Source organism: Scyliorhinus canicula, chromosome 6 (assembly GCF_902713615.1).
Source record: "Scyliorhinus canicula chromosome 6, sScyCan1.1, whole genome shotgun sequence".
Classification (NCBI taxonomy): domain Eukaryota; kingdom Metazoa; phylum Chordata; class Chondrichthyes; order Carcharhiniformes; family Scyliorhinidae; genus Scyliorhinus; species Scyliorhinus canicula.
Genome location: NC_052151.1, coordinates 13,037,414 through 13,054,800, shown reverse-complemented (window position 1 = coordinate 13,054,800; position 17,387 = coordinate 13,037,414). Strand labels below are relative to the sequence as shown.

The following is a 17,387-nucleotide window of genomic DNA, read 5'->3' as shown; positions in this document are numbered from 1 at the left end:
TCTCTCTCACACACGCAGGGACACACTCACACTCCTCTCACACATACACAGGGACACACTCACTCCTCTCACACACAGGGACACACTCACACTTCTCTCACACACACACAGGGACACACTCACACTCCTCTCTCACACACAGGGACACACTCCTCTCTCACACACACAGGGACACACTCACACTCCTCCCTCACACACAGGGACACACTCACACTCCTCTCACACACACAGCGACACACTCACACTCCTCTCTCTCACACACAGGGACACACTCACAGCGACACACTCACACTCCTCCCTCACACACACAGCGACACACTCACACTCCTCTCTCACACATACACAGCGACACACTCACCCTCCTCTCACACACACAGGGACACACTCACACTCCTCTCTCACACACACACACACACACAGGGACACACTCACACTCCTCTCTCACACACACAGGGACACACACACTCCTCCCTCACATACACAGCGACACACTCACCCTCCTCTCACACACACAGTGACACACTCTCACTCCTCCCTCACACACACAGGCACACACTCCTCCCTCACACACAGGGACACACTCACACTCCTCTCTCACACATACACAGTGACACACTCACTCCTCTCTCACACACACACAGGGACACACTCACACTCCTCTCATATACACAGCGACACACTAGTGTACCGACCCAGACCCCAACACTGGTTAGTGTACCGGGCCAGACCCCAACACTGGTTAGTGTACCGGGCCAGACCCCAACACTGGTTTGTGTACCGGCCTAGACCCCAACACTGGTTAGTGTACCGGCCCAGACCCCAACACTGGTTAGTGTACCTGCCTAGACCCCAACACTGGTTAGTGTACCGGCCTAGACCCCAACACTGGTTAGTGTACCGGCCCAGACCCCAACACTGGTTAGTGTACCTGCCTAGACCCCAACACTGGTTAGTGTACCGGCCTAGACCCCAACGCTGGTTAGTGTACCGGCCCAGACCCCAACGCTGGTTAGTGTACCGGCCCAGACCCCAACACTGGTTAGTGTACCGGCCTAGACCCCAACACTGGTTAGTGTACCGGCCTAGACCCCAACACTGGTTAGTGTACCGGCCTAGACCCCAACACTGGTTAGTGTACCGGCCCAGACCCCAACACTGTTTAGTGTACCGGCCCGGCCCAGACCCCAACACTGGTTAGTGTACCGGCCCAGACCCCAACACTGGTTAGTGTACCGGCCTAGACCCCAACACTGGTTAGTGTACCGGCCCAGACCCCAACACTGGTTAGTGTACCGGCCCGGCCCAGACCCCAACACTGGTTAGTGTACCGGCCCAGACCCCAACACTGGTTAGTGTACCGGCCCAGTCCCCAACACTGGTTAGTGTACCGGCCCAGACCCCAACACTGGTTAGTGTACCGGCCCAGACCCCAACACTGGTTAGTGTACCGGCCCAGACCCCAACACTGGTTAGTGTACCGGCCAAGACCCCAACACTGGTTAGTGTACCGGCCTAGACCCCAACACTGGTTAGTGTACCGGCCCAGACCCCAACACTGGTTAGTGTACCGGCCCGGCCCAGACCCCAACACTGGTTAGTGTACCGGCCCAGACCCCAACACTGGTTAGTGTACCGGCCTAGACCCCAACACTGGTTAGTGTACCGGCCCAGCCCAGACCCCAACACTGGTTAGTGTACCGGCCCGGCCCAGACCCCAACACTGGTTAGTGTACCGGCCCAGACCCCAACACTGGTTAGTGTACCGGCCCGGCCCAGACCCCAACACTGGTTAGTGTACCGGCCCAGACCCCAACACTGGTTAGTGTACCAGCCCAGACCCCAACACTGGTTAGTGTACCGGCCCAGACCCCAACACTGGTTAGTGTACCGGCCCAGACCCCAACACTGGTTAGTGTACCGGCCCAGACCCCAACACTGGTTAGTGTACCGGCCCAGACCCCAACACTGGTTAGTGTACCGGCCCGGCCCAGACCCCAACACTGGTTAGTGTACCGGCCCAGACCCCAACACTGGTTAGTGTACCGGCCCAGACCCCAACACTGGTTAGTGTACCAGCCCAGACCCCAACACTGGTTAGTGTACCGGCCCAGACCCCAACACTGGTTAGTGTACCGGCCCAGACCCCAACACTGGTTAGTGTACCGGCCCAGACCCCAACACTGGTTAGTGTACCGGCCCAGACCCCAACACTGGTTAGTGTACCGGCCCAGACCCCAACACTGGTTAGTGTACCGGCCTAGACCCCAACACTGGTTAGTGTACCGGCCCAGACCCCAACACTGGTTAGTGTACCGGCCCAGACCCCAACACTGGTTAGTGTACCGGCCCAGACCCCAACACTGGTTAGTGTACCGGCCTAGACCCCAACACTGGTTAGTGTACCGGCCCAGACCCCAACACTGGTTAGTGTACCGGCCCAGACCCCAACACTGGTTAGCGTACCGGCCCAGACCCCAACACTGGTTAGTGTACCGGCCCAGACCCCAACACTGGTTAGTGTACCGGCCCGGCCCAGACCCCAACACTGGTTAGTGTACCGGCCCAGACCCCAACACTGGTTAGTGTACCGGCCCAGACCCCAACACTGGTTAGTGTACCGGCCCGGCCCAGACCCCAACACTGGTTAGTGTACCGGCCCGGCCCAGACCACAACACTGGTTAGTGTACCGGCCCAGACCCCAACACTGGTTAGTGTACCGGCCCAGACCTCAACACTGGTTAGTGTACCGGCCCGGCCCAGACCCCAACACTGGTTAGTGTACCGGCCCAGACCCCAACACTGGTTAGTGTACCGGCCCAGACCCCAACACTGGTTAGTGTACCGGCCTAGACCCCAACACTGGTTAGTGTACCGACCCGGCCCAGACCCCAACACTGGTTAGTGTACCGACCCAGACCCCAACACTGGTTAGTGTACCGACCCAGACCCCAACACTGGTTAGTGTACCGACCCAGACCCCAACACTGGTTAGTGTACCGACCCAGACCCCAACACTGGTTAGTGTACCGACCCAGACCCCAACACTGGTTAGTGTACCGACCCAGACCCCAACACTGGTTAGTGTACGGGCCCAGACCCCAACACTGGTTAGTGTACCGGCCCGGCCCAGACCCCAACACTGGTTAGTGTACGGGCCTAGACCCCAACACTGGTTAGTGTACCGGCCCAGACCCCAACACTGGTTAGTGTACCGGCCCAGACCCCAACACTGGTTAGTGTACGGCCCGGCCTAGACCCCAACACTGGTTAGTGTACCAGCCTAGACCCCAACACTGGTTAGTGTACCGGCCCAGACCCAACACTGGTTAGTGTACCGGCCCAGACCCCAACACTGGTTAGTGTACCGGCCCAGACCCCAACACTGGTTAGTGTACAGGCCCAGACCCCAACACTGGTTAGTGTACGGGCCCAGACCCCAACACTGGTTAGTGTACCGGCCCGGCCCAGACCCCAACACTGGTTAGTGTACCGGCCCAGACCCCAACACTGGTTAGTGTACCGGCCCAGACCCCAACACTGGTTAGTGTACCGGCCCAGACCCCAACACTGGTTAGTGTACCAGCCCGGCCCAGACCCCAACACTGGTTAGTGTACCGGCCCAGACCCCAACACTGGTTAGTGTACCGGCCCAGACCCCAACACTGGTTAGTGTACCGGCCCAGACCCCAACACTGGTTAGTGTACCGGCCCAGACCCCAACACTGGTTAGTGTACCGGCCCAGACCCCAACACTGGTTAGTGTACAGGCCCAGACCCCAACACTGGTTAGTGTACGGGCCCAGACCCCAACACTGGTTAGTGTACCGGCCCGGCCCAGACCCCAACACTGGTTAGTGTACCGGCCCAGACCCCAACACTGGTTAGTGTACCGGCCCAGACCCCAACACTGGTTAGTGTACCGGCCCAGACCCCAACACTGGTTAGTGTACCGGCCCAGACCCCAACACTGGTTAGTGTACCGGCCCAGACCCCAACACTGGTTAGTGTACCGGCCCAGACCCCAACACTGGTTAGTGTACCGGCCCAGACCCCAACACTGGTTAGTGTACGGGCCCAGACCCCAACACTGGTTAGTGTACCGACCCAGACCCCAACACTGGTTAGTGTACCTGCCTAGACCCCAACACTGGTTAGTGTACCGGCCTAGACCCCAACACTGGTTAGTGTACCGGCCTAGACCCCAACACTGGTTAGTGTACAGGCCCAGACCCCAACACTGGTTAGTGTACCGGCCTAGACCCCAACACTGGTTAGTGTACCGGCCCAGACCCCAACACTGGTTAGTGTACCGGCCTAGACCCCAACACTGGTTAGTGTACCGGCCTAGACCCCAACACTGGTTAGTGTACGGGCCCAGACCCCAACACTGGTTAGTGTACCGGCCTTGACCCCAACACTGGTTAGTGTACGGGCCCAGACCCCAACACTGGTTAGTGTACGGGCCCAGACCCCAACACTGGTTAGTGTACCGGCCCAGACCTCAACACTGGTTAGTGTACAGGCCCAGACCCCAACACTGGTTAGTGTACCGGCCTAGACCCCAACACTGGTTAGTGTACCGGCCTAGACCCCAACACTGGTTAGTGTACGGGCCCAGACCCCAACACTGGTTAGTGTACCGGCCTTGACCCCAACACTGGTTAGTGTACGGGCCCAGACCCCAACACTGGTTAGTGTACCGGACTAGACCCCAACACCGGTTAGTGTACCGGCCCAGACCCCAACACTGGTTAGTGTACCGGCCCAGACCCCAACACTGGTTAGTGTACCGGCCCAGACCCCAACACTGGTTAGTGTACCGGCCCGGCCCAGACCCCAACACTGGTTAGTGTACTGGCCCAGACCCCAACACTGGTTAGTGTACCGGCCCGGCCCAGACCCCAACACTGGTTAGTGTACGGGACAAGAATCCCAAACAATCTTTTGAAATTTGTAAATCTGTGAGGAAAGGATACTTCACCCAGGGAGTGCGAACTCTGACCAATGGATATCTTTTATGTTAAAACAAACTTTAGTTTAAACACAGAATGAACCATTTAAACAACAAAGAAATAGCCTTACAATTAACAGTGCAAAGTTCTTAAACAAATGGAAAAACTTGAGGAAAACAGCACCCCGCCCCCCAATGTCCAGTAATATGCTTTAGGGACAGGAACATACCATCCTGGTGTCTCCTGTTCAGCATTAATGTGGTAGACTATTAACTACCCTGCGAGTGACCCAGCAGAGCCACTCAGTTGTATAATCCCTGGGAAACTGATAATGAACTATATTCACTGACTAGGCTGGCATTTAAAAAGAAACTCACATGAACCCATTCTCTCTCTGACACTTTTCCAAGGTGTTTCGGATATAGGTTCCCAACTTCCTAAAGAACACATGCTCGGATGGCTTGGCTGTAGACCCAGCTCCCTTTGTTTGACCATATTCCTTGCACAGAGCTTCTGCCTTGGAATAATCTGCAGGAATAAAAAACAAAAGGATGGCAGAGGAAACTACACACCAAACTTTAATGTGCTACTCACAGTTGAGTAAAGGTAGAAAACCTGGGAAATACCTTCTACCTCGATAACAACAGTGAAATAATTGGTTGGCAGAATGAGAAGTGTGAGAAGTTTGGATCTACTCGGCTTGGGTCACTGTCTGTGCGGAGTATGCACGTTCTCCCAGTGTCTGCATAGGTTTCCTCCGGGTGCTCCAGTTTCCTCTGACAAGTCCCGAAAGACGTGCTTGTTAGGCGAATTGGACATTCTGAATTCTCCCTCCCATGTACCCGAACAGGCGCCGGAATGTGACGACGAGGGGCTTTTCACAGTAACTTCATTCCTTGATGCACACACAGCACAGACCCTGAGGGTTGATCTCCTGGGAGAGCTGCAGGGTTCTGACAGTGGATTGAAGCCTGGCTGTGCATCACACAATATCTGCAGCGTCTCTGTAAACCCTCTCCCCACAATTCTACCCATGGTGGGGGAAGCAGACAATCAGGTCAGCAGACTTTGGGATAAGTTCTAGAGCACAAAGATCAGGGGCTGGTTTAGCTCACAAGGCTAAATCGCTGGCTTTTGAAGCAGACCAAGCAGGCCAGCAGCACGGTTCGATTCCCGTACCAGCCTCCCCGGACAGGCGCCGGAATGTGGCGACTAGGGGCTTTTCACAGTAACTTCATTGAAGCCTACTCGTGACAATAAGCGATTTTCATTTTCATTCCAGAGCCAATCCGGAATTAGCCCCCACTGAACAGATGTTACATTTATCATTTCAGTTCTATTTGCAACAAAATCAAGTCACCTCGATTCAATGAAACAGGCATTGTACCCACTATCAGTAAGCAGGAAGGATGTCTATCCAGCTGGGAGAGTTGGACTGAAAAGGTGCAATACGACTGTTGGATGAGCCTAGGTCATTCCAGTCCAGAGTGCCAGACACAATCCCTATGGAGTTAATAATGACCCTTTCTTTATACTCACACTTCTCTGCTTCTTGTAGCGAGCGGATGGCTTCCCCACATTTGTCACTGGCCAGCAGGGTCTGGCCATGGTAACAGTATGCCTGTAAATAATAAATATGAATACTGTCTTGATGTAAAACCCACATATTGCTCGACACCACTTAAAAATGACCAGATTGTTTTATGTTGGCAAGTACCAAACCCTTAAGGGGGTGCTCTCTGCATCGATTGATGCCTGCTACTCCCACCACTGCTACACATCCCGCCTCTCCCAAAGTACAGGTTACCACAAGTAAACCTCCTACAAGATGCTGTGGCCATTTAAAATGGCCACCCGCAAAGAGTGATGGGAAATTTGGCCAAGCTTGAACACAGGCTGCAGCCCGCAAATATACAAACTGTAGCTCAGATTATGCAGAAACAAACACAGGAAAAAGTCCATTAAAGGCCACTTCAGGAACAATAGAACTATCCTGTCCAGCACATCGTCTTCAGATGCAGTGGCATCAAGCCCCTGTACTGAACACTTCCAGGCATGGCCACTGAGTGCCCACCCCAAAATCGATGTGGCAGCCCCTGATTGGACTTAACCGATCAGAGAGATGGAGCCCTGATCAATTGATTGACAGTGACCCAGAGACCACCCACAAAAGGGGCAGGGAAGTTCCAAGCCGGTTAAAAGGCAGTGCAGGCCATCGCTCGCACTCTTTCGATGATCTTCGACTGCAGCACAACAGCTTCCAACACCAGTCAAATTTAAGGGCCCACGCCATCCAAAGGACAACAACCAAACACAGACTACCTCCAAGAACTACAGCCTCTGCCAGACTACTGGAACCAGATAAGGCCTTATCTACTCTGTATCTGCCAGTCACCTGGAAGTTAAGTTAAGGTCATTTAAGTGTGTTAGTCCAATGTGCATCAACATGTGATTAATTCAGTAAACGATCTTGTATGTGTGTGTCAAATAAACTATTTTTGTACTAAACAACTTGTGTGATCATTTGTCCATCTTATACGGGTTAAACACACGGTGGTTATAAAAGAGCAACAATCCCTTCATTGATCATTCCAAGTGTGAAGAACATTATATCAGGACTCCTCTCTCAGTATGTACATATGTACTGGATAAAAGCAAATTACTGCGGATGCTGGAATTTGAAACCAAAGAGAAAATGCTGGAAAATCCACAGTATAAATATTTCCCACTTTCTCTGTCTTTTAGCTTTGACAAAGAGTCATCGGACTGAAAACGTTAAGCTCTTTGCTCTCCCTACAGATGCTGCCAGACCTGCTGAGATTTCCCAGCATTTCCTCCTTGGATGTACAGACGCACTGTATACATCAATAAAGCAGCACAATCTCTCTCATTCACATACAGCTCAGTAACAGTGAAATAACTATTAGAAACAAGGAAATTAGGTACATAAGTCCAAAAAGAGGAAGTGGTAAAGAAACAGCAGGCGATTCGATAGTGGCACCAAGCCTAGGAAGACCATCAGTTCCCCAAACCCCACACAGACCAGTGGCCCCTGGTTTCTCATGGTTGTCAATCACACTATGCAGTAAAATTGGAGGTCAGCGCCAGTGGCGAACGTTACATTACTGTTCAGCGAATCAGTCTCATACACATCTCATCCAACAAAGCCTTTAATAACGGTCTACTTAGGCAGGGAAATAAAACCTCCAACAAAGTGCTACTCTTCTCAGACCATCAGGTCCAATTCCACATTGCAGGGATTTAATGAGCTGGCACTGAACACGACAGCATCAGAAAATTAGCAACCTTGTGTTTGAACTTGCAGGTTTAACACTTACATAAGCCACGTAGAAGGAGTTTTTGAGCTGTAAATACTTCCTCCATTTTGCTGTATAGGTTGGATCCAAGGTAGTAAGAGTGTGATCTGAAGAAAGATGATCAGATGTCAGGCACCATCTTCAAACAAATTCAGTGAAAGCCCTGCCTATTTCAGCAGGTTTATCCAGTGAGTAGCAGAGCTACGGAGATCATGGAGGTGCCAGATTCAATCTTCAATCTGTACCACATGAGCTGATCTCAGAGGGATTTCAGCGAGTGGGCTATGAGAGACCTGGTGGATGTGGTTTATTTAGAAGGCTTTTGACAAGGTTTCACGTGGCAGATTAATATGTAAAGTTTAAGCGCATGGGATTGCGGGCAGTGTCTGGAGATGGATAGAAAGCTGGTTAGCAGACAGGAAGCAAAACATTGGAATAAATGGGTCTTTTTCTGATTGGCAGGCAGTGACTAGTGGGGTACCGCAGGGATCTGTGCTAGGACCCCAACTGTTCACATTATATATTAGTGATTTGGACGAGGGAACAAAATGTATTATCTCCAAATTTGCAGATGATACAAAGTTGGGTGGGAGGGTGAGCTGTGAGGAGGATGCAGAGATGCTTCAGCAGGATTTGGACAGGCTGAGTGGGCATATGCATGGCAGGGGCAGTATAATGTGGATAAATGTGAGGTTATCTACTTCGGAAGCAAAAATAGGAGGCCGATTATTATTTGAATGGGTGTAAATTAAGGTGGATACTCAGTGAGACCTTGGTGTCCTTGTGTATCAGTTGCTGATAGCAAGCACGCAGGCAGTAAAGAAAGCAAATGGTATGTTGGCCTTCATAGCGAGAGGATTTGAGTATAGGAATAGGGATGTTTTGTATAGGACATTGGTGAGGCCACACCTGGAGTATTGTGTGCTTATCTGAGGAAGGATGTTCTTGCTGTGGAGGGAGTGCAACAAAGGTTTACCAGGCTGATTCCTGGGATGGCAGGACGGACGTATGAGGAGAGACCGAGTTGGTTCGGATTATATTCATTGGAGTTTAGAAAAGTGAGATGGGATCTCACAGAAACATATAAAATTCTAACAGGATTTGACAGGATAGATTCAGAAAGAATGCTCTCGATGGTGGGGGAGTCCAGAACTAGGGGTCATTGTTTGAGAATAAGGGGTGAACCTTTTAGGACAGAGATGAAGAGAAATCTCTTCACCCAGAGAGAGTGGTGAATTTGTGGAATTCGCTACCACAGAAAGTAGTTGAGGCGAAAACATTGTGTAATAGATACAGCTCTTGGGGCTAAAGGGATTGGGGGGGGGGGGGGGGGGGGGGAAAGAGGGGAGACAGGATCAGGGTATTGAACTTGATGATCAGCCACATCATAATGAATGGCAGGGCAGGCTCGAAAGGCCTCCTCCATCTTCTATTTTCTATGTATGTTTCTATGTATTAAAAAGCTCAACCCCCCCCCCCCCCCCTCCCCTCCCAGGATGCGGTAGCCCAGCATCATACTACAGACATACAAAGACAGGCAGGGGCATAGCGGTACTGTCGCTGGACTAGCAATCCAGAGACCCAGGGTGACCACCTGGGGACCCAGGTTTGAATCTCACACATGTAGATGATGGAATTTGAAATCTGGAATTAAAAGTTGTAATTGTCGTAAAGACCATTCCTTTGGGAAAGGAAATCTGCTGTCTTACCCTGGCTCCAGGTCCACAGCAATGGGGTTGACTGCCCTCTGAAATGGCCCTGCAAGCCGCTGGGTTTAAGGGTAATTAGGGATGGGTAATAAATGTTGGCTCAGCCAGTTGATGCCCACATCCCGTGAATGGATGAGGAACAGGTGACTAAACTCATTTGCTGCACATCCAAGGCTCCCTGTGTCAGCACCAATTGTATCAGTTTCCATGTCAATACTACAATGAAATAAACAGAAATCTATCTAACACTGTCCTATATTTCTTCAGTTACAAATCTCATGCAAAATACCCCAGAGAGACAATATTCTAATCCAGGATTTATTTTGTAAAATTGATTAATAAAAGTTCATTTAGATTTTGTGTGGATGTTACACGAATTTCCTCTATGAGGATTTATTTCATAGCACGAGTCCACCAACCTCACATCCAACAGGACCTGCTATAAAGCAATAAACAACCCTGCCTGACTTCTGTGTCTCTAGCCAACTGCAGCCACGTATCACAGACTCCATTGATATTAGCTGGCTCAGCGCAGACTAGAGGTGGTACCAGGAACTTTCCGAACATTCTCATTTGTTGGATAAACTAACTCTGATATCAGGGGGGGTTGATTTGACCACGAGACCTTCCGAGAAGCTTTTCCTTGGCATTGTAGGACAAACACACCTCGTTTCACACTATTGCAAAGGTGGCCACCAGACTTCTACAGATTTTACTGGGTATTTGGGCAAGTGAGAAAACAAGAGAATGAGGAGGGTAATGAGCAAGGGCACAAATAAAAATGAACAAAAGCAAACGAGAGAGAAAGTGCAACTTACCAGCCTTCTGATAGAAATTGGCTGTTTCAAAGGCCAAAGCTGCAACCAGGCCAGAGTTGTGCTTCAATTCAATGGCTCTTGCGATGGTCACTTCAACAAAAGAGAATAATGTTGTTTATCCCTTATCGTTTTAAAGCTCTGTGACTATAATAAAAGAAAAATACCGCAGATGCTGGAATTTGAAACAGAAACAGGGAATGTTGGGAAAACAGAAACAGGGAATGTTGGGAAAAGCCAGCAGGTCAGGCAGCATCAATTACTCGAAAGCTCGATTATTGTTGATCTGTAATAGATGATTTATTTTTAGAGCCATCCCACCATGCACAGTGCCTACTTCCTGCTCTCTCCCATGGGGGAGAACACCGGAACTCACGGAGCAAAAATTCAAATATTCAAAGTACCAGGTCATCTGGATTGGTGCACAGCTCGGAGCTCAAACACACTGCAGCAGCTGGACAAAATATAGAACACATAGAATATAATGCCATGTTTGTTCATCCACAGTTGCTCTTGAGACAGGGCAGATGGGAGCTGCAGAGTTGTGGTGATTTGGTGCCACATGGTGATCAGAGTCACATATAAAGAACAATACAGCACAGGGACAAGCCCTTCGGCCCTCCAAGCCTGTACCGGTCGTGATACCAACCTTGGCCAAAACCCTCAGCACTTGCTTGAGCCATATCCCTCTATGCCCATCCCATCCATGTATTTGTCAAGATGCCTTTTGAACACCGTTAATGTATCTGCTTCCACAACCTCCCCTGGCAGCACGTTCCAGGAGCTCACCACCCTCTGCGTAAAAAACCTGTCTCGCACATCTCCACTAAACATTGCACCATGGACCTTAAACCTATGCCCCCTGGTGACTGCCCCCTCCCCCCTGGGAAAGAGTGCCTGTCCATCCACTCTATCCATGTCCCTCAATCTTGTAGACCTCTATCAGGTCACCTCTCAATCTCCGTCTTTCTAATGAAAACAGTCCAAGTCTATTCAGCCTCTCTGCATAGCTAACACCATCCAGACCAGGCAACATCCTGGTAAACCTCTTCTACACCCTCTCCACAGCCTCTATGTCCTTCTGGTAGTGCGGCAGCCAGAACTGTGTGCAATATTCCAAGTGCAGCCTTACCAAGGTTCTTAATAACTGTAGCATGACTTGCCAGTTTTTATACTCGATGCACTGTCCAATGAAGGCAAGCATTCCGTATGCTTTCTCAACTACCTTGTCCACTTGTGTTGCCACTTTAAAAGATCTGTGGACCTGTATGCCCAGATCTCGGACTTTCTATATTCCTACGTGTTTTGCCATTTAGGGTATATTACCCCTCTATGTTAGAGCTGTGTTAGCCAGACCCAGGTGTTTTGCCATTTAGGGTATATTACCCCTCTATGTTAGAGCCAGACCCAGGTAAGCACAGCAGGTTTCCTGCCCAAAAGGACATTAGTAAACCAGACAGGTTTTTGTAGTCATCAGACAGCTGCATGATCAATTTTACTGCTACCTATTTTCATACTTCCTTTAAGAAAAGAGCGGAAATTAAATTACCACGGTGTGATTTGAACTGATGCTTTCTGGGTTATTACTCCATAACCACTACAACAGCCTTTAATTGATGAGGCCAAATTTAGATCAAAGATGTTACAATTATAGGGGAAAAAATGAAAGCACTGGAAAATGCTGCCATCCATTCGTACCTTCTTGAGCCTCAGCTTGACATTGAATGATGTAGGTATCCAGAACCCGCGATTCAAGATCCTTTCCTTTCTCGGGCGCTGTCACAAGTCTGCTTACTTCATCCTTAGCAAATTAAAATTAAATTGAGTTAATTATTACATTATTTTGTGCACACGAGATTTTAAAAAACTAGACCGGTACTTTATTGCCACTAAATGAATCCCCTTCTGACCAGATATACACGCATACGCTCTCAACACATCCGAGATGAAGTTACATAATGCATTCACACTGAAACTAGAAATCCTCCCCGTGTCTTTCCATTACAGGATGACATCAGATTTCTGTTAAAGTGCATTCATTATTTCTGCTACTGCGCATTGATCAAACTTTCTCCAGGTTGTCAAGAGTACCAGCAGAGGTAAAATGCTAAAGCCCTTGTGTTTTTCATGGCAGTTGGAGTGAGCTGGGGTGCAATCCCAGGTGGAGGTGCACAGTTGCTGCTGATGGTGATCCCAGCTGGTAGTGCACAGTTGCTGCTGGGGTGCAATCCCAGCTGGTAGTGCACAGTTGCTGCTTGGGTGCAATCCCAGCTGGTAGTGCACAGTTGCTGCTGATGGTGATCCCAGCTGGTAGTGCACAGTTGCTGCTGGGGTGCGATCCCAGCTGGTAGTGCACAGTTGCTGCCAATGGTGATCCCAGCTGGTAGTGCACAGTTGCTGCTGATGGTGATCCCAGCTGGTAGTGCACAGTTGCTGCTGGGGTGCAATCCCAGCTGGTAGTGCACAGTTGCTGCTGATGGTGATCCCAGCTGGTAGTGCACAGTTGCTGCTCGGTTGCGATCCCAGCTGGTAGTGCACAGTTGCTGCTGATGGCGATCCCAGCTCGTAGTGCACAGTTGCTGCCAATGGTGATCCCAGCTGGTAGTGCACAGTTGCTGCTGGGGTGCAATCCCAGCTGATAGTGCACAGTTGCTGCCAATGGTGATCCCAGCTGGTAGCGAACAGTTGCTGCTGGGGTGCGATCCCAGCTGGTAGTGCACAGTTGCTGCTAATGGTGATCCCAGCTGGTAGTGCACAGTTGCTGCTGGGGTGCGATCCCAGCTGGTAGTGCACAGTTGCTGCTGATGGTGATCCCAGCTGGTAGTGCACAGTTGCTGCTGGGGTGCGATCCCAGCTGGCAGTGCACAGTTGCTGCCAATGGTGATCCCAGCTGGTAGTGCACAGTTGCTGCTGATGGCGATCCCAGCTGGTAGTGCACAGTTGCTGCTGATGGTGATCCCAGCTGGTAGTGCACAGTTGCTGCCGATGGTGATCCCAGCTGGTAGTGCACAGTTGCTGCTGATGGTGATCCCAGCTGGTAGTGCACAGTTGCTGCTGATGGCGATCCCAGCTGGTAGTGCACAGTTCCTGTGGGGTGCGATCCCAGCTGGTAGTGCACAGTTGCTGCTGATGGCGATCCCAGCTGGTAGTGCACAGTTGCTGCTGGGGTGCGATCCCAGCTGGTAGTGCACAGTTCCTGTGGGGTGCGATCCCAGCTGGTAGTGCACAGTTGCTGCTGATGGCGATCCCAGCTGGTAGTGCACAGTTGCTGCTGATGGCGATCCCAGCTGGTAGTGCACAGTTGCTGCCAATGGTGATCCCAGCTGGTAGTGCACAGTTGCTGCCAATGGTGATCCCAGCTGGTAGTGCACAGTTGCTGCTGATGGCGATCCCAGCTGGTAGTGCACAGTTGCTGCTGATGGCGATCCCAGCTGGTAGTGCACAGTTGCTGCTGATGGCGATCCCAGCTGGTAGTTCACAGTTGCTGCTGATGGCGATCCCAGCTGGCAGTGCACAGTTGCTGCTGGGGTGCGATCCCAGCTGGTAGTGCACAGTTGCTGCTGGGGTGCGATCCCAGCTGGTAGTGCACAGTTGCTGCTGGGGTGCGATCCCAGCTGGTAGTGCACAGTTGCTGCTGGGGTGCGATCCCAGCTGGTAGTGCACAGTTGCTGCTGGGGTGCGATCCCAGCTGGCAGTGCACAGTTGCTGCTGGGGTGCGATCCCAGCTGGTAGTGCACAGTTGCTGCTGGGGTGCGATCCCAGCTGGTAGTGCACAGTTGCTGCTGGGGTGCGATCCCAGCTGGTAGTGCACAGTTGCTGCCAATGGTGATCCCAGCTGGCAGTGCACAGTTGCTGCCAATGGTGATCCCAGCTGGTAGTGCACAGTTGCTGCTGATGGTGATCCCAGCTGGTAGTGCACAGTTGCTGCCAATGGTGATCCCAGCTGGTAGTGCACAGTTGCTGCCAATGGTGATCCCAGCTGGCAGTGCACAGTTGCTGCCAATGGTGATCCCAGCTGGTAGTGCACAGTTCTGCTGGGGTGCGATCCCAGCTGGTACTGCACAGTTGCTGCTGGGGTGCGATCCCAGCTGGTAGTGCACAGTTGCTGCCAATGGTGATCCCAGCTGGTAGTGCACAGTTCTGCTGAGCGGGCTCTTGCCTTGGGGTTGCAGTGTACATCAGATGGTGGCTACCATTGACTGTGTGGTCTTTACTGAGAACTTTGGCTCAGCAGTGCAGGTCTTTAGGCCTCACTTTGTGAGATTGCAGGGTACCTTCAGAAGAGCGGTGGAGGCACATGAGAGGGTTCTTGCACTTGAAAAATCCCTGCTGCTGGTTAAGGCCAGCCTTCGTGTCGTCACAATTCTGCTGCACGCTGTGTGGTTTATCCTGACGGGTTTGGGAGATTGGGACTGTGTGAAATGTCCTCCTGAGCCTGGACCCCAGTGAGTTCTCGATTGAGTTTGAGAATTGGCTGCCATGTTTTGGTAATCTTGATCTGGAGACTGGGTACATCAGACTCGATGGATCCTGACTGCAAGGCCAGATGCAAGGAGGGATCACTGATCAATGGCCCAGTTTTGTCCTCTTTATGTTCATTGTCAATGGTTGGTGGTGGTGGAGTGGATTGAGTAGTCTCCCTCCAGCTGGGATCTAGGCTGTGGACTGCCTGGGTGTCAGAGAAACAGCATGGTGGAAGTGATGGTGACTCGTGCTTCAATTGACCCCTCACCCCCCCAGATAGAGCTAATCCATTTTGGGGTTTTCATTCGGATTTGAATATTCATCCTACGTTGGCCTGGCCAGAGTCTGTATCGTGTGGAGGACTGGGTACCTTCAGTCTCTTTCTTGTGCGCGAGTTTTTCCTTCCACATGCTTGGGTCTCTCTTAGTGTTCCTCCCCATAGCTTCTGTGGTGTTGTTCTGTATTGCCTGCTTATTCTTGAACGCATCAGCAAATTTAGAGCCACCAAGGCTCTGATTGGTTCCCTTGGCCACAAGTCACCTCTCCATATTGGGCCCCCCTATTGCCTGGGGTCCTGCCCTGCTGCGCTGCATTTTTCATTGAAAGTCTGCCTCTGACATAACCTCCTTGCTCTTGTACTCTATGTCCCTATTGATAAAGCCTCGGATACTGTATCCTTTTTTAACTGCTCTCTCAACTTGTCCTGCTACCTTCAGTGATATATGCACATAAACCCAGGTCCCTCAGCTCCTGCACTCTCTTCAGAAGTGTACCTTTTATTTTGTATCGTCTCTCCACATTCTTCAGACTAAAATGAATTGTTTTTCATTTCTCCGCACTGAACTTCACCTGTTACTTGTCCACCCTTTCCGCCAACTTGCCCATGTCCTTTTGAAGTTCTGCACTGTCTTCCTCACAGTTCACAATGCTTCCACGTTTCCTACCATCTGCAATTGTACCCTGTACACCAGCGTCTGGATTATTAACATACAACAAGAGCAGCAAGTGTGCCAACAATGTTAAATCCATTTGTTATATGGTGAAGAAGAAATCAAGCCTGTACCGACAGGAGCATTGCCTTAAAAAAGCTGTGGTATTCTGGAGTTGCACTGCTTTTGGATAAGGTGGAGTAGGATGGCATGGGATATCTTCTCCTGTAAGGGAGCAGCATATACCCACAACTTCATTACCACTGCTGCAAATGACAGAAACTTACAGCACAGGGGAGGCTAATTGGGTTTGGAAGGGGAAAGAAAGAACGTGAAAGCCAGATGAAGTTAAACTTAGTTACCTTGATATGTTTGAAGATTCCAGCTGCGTTCCTCAAGCTTCTGTGCACATCTTTTGCTTCATCCACTGTTATACTAAATAATAATAAGAAGAATCGCTTATTGTCACAAGTAGGCTTCAATATATGTACTCATCAACGTTAATCCAGACTACTCCAGTCCAGGAAAATACAAGAATGATTGTCAAATTGTGTGTTTACTTACTCTTCCTTTCCGGCTAGTCTGGAAGCATATTTGGTGTGCCACAAAGCAACGTTAAACTCCATGGAGACCTGATCAAAGATAGCATCCTGTTGAGCACTACAAGAACAAAAATTGAAATATTCTATTGAATTCTTGTTTGTTGAAGGGGTGAGAGGCCTGCATAAATCTACCTTGATGTGCAACCTATTGGAGAGGCTTCTCTATAGAGGCTGACAGACAGAAGAAAGAAATGCCCTTTTCCAACTCTTTGAACTGTGATGAATATGCATGCAAATTGCACGGAGTAGGCCAGAGGGAATTTGGGTGCGAGTTGTTAAATTATCACTGGGATTTGAAAACAAGACAGGTGGGGAAAAACAGTTTCTGAGGCTAAATCAGCAAACAGGTTTAAGGAGCTAAATAAAACCTAACACAATTTCAAATAAAACCTCAACAGTATCCAACTCCACAGTACAGGTACGATATTGGGACTTTACAGAAGGTGCAGTGTAGATTCACTAGACACCATCTGGTATGAGGAAATACAAAAAAACGGGAGAAAGAAAGAAATGGGTCTTTTACAACAAAGGTTGTTGGTAGATCAGATAGAAGTGTTTCAAAGGATGAGACAGTATGGTTAGAATCAGACTTTGCGCA

General features: G+C 50.3%; 1 protein-coding gene across 1 annotated transcript in view; it reads right to left on the bottom strand.

The window, feature by feature from the left end:
- brox (BRO1 domain and CAAX motif containing) overlaps window positions 1–17,387 on the bottom strand; it is a 56,909-nt gene that overhangs the window by 9,569 nt on the left and 29,953 nt on the right. The window contains exons 4-11 of the mRNA XM_038798884.1: window positions 16,752–16,847; window positions 16,550–16,622; window positions 12,493–12,595; window positions 10,798–10,887; window positions 8,292–8,377; window positions 6,493–6,574; window positions 5,331–5,481; window positions 5,004–5,013 (exon numbers count right to left, since the gene is read on the bottom strand). Of these exons, the coding sequence (XP_038654812.1) occupies window positions 5,004–5,013; window positions 5,331–5,481; window positions 6,493–6,574; window positions 8,292–8,377; window positions 10,798–10,887; window positions 12,493–12,595; window positions 16,550–16,622; window positions 16,752–16,847 (691 nt within the window). The remainder of the gene's footprint in view (window positions 1–5,003; window positions 5,014–5,330; window positions 5,482–6,492; window positions 6,575–8,291; window positions 8,378–10,797; window positions 10,888–12,492; window positions 12,596–16,549; window positions 16,623–16,751; window positions 16,848–17,387) is intronic.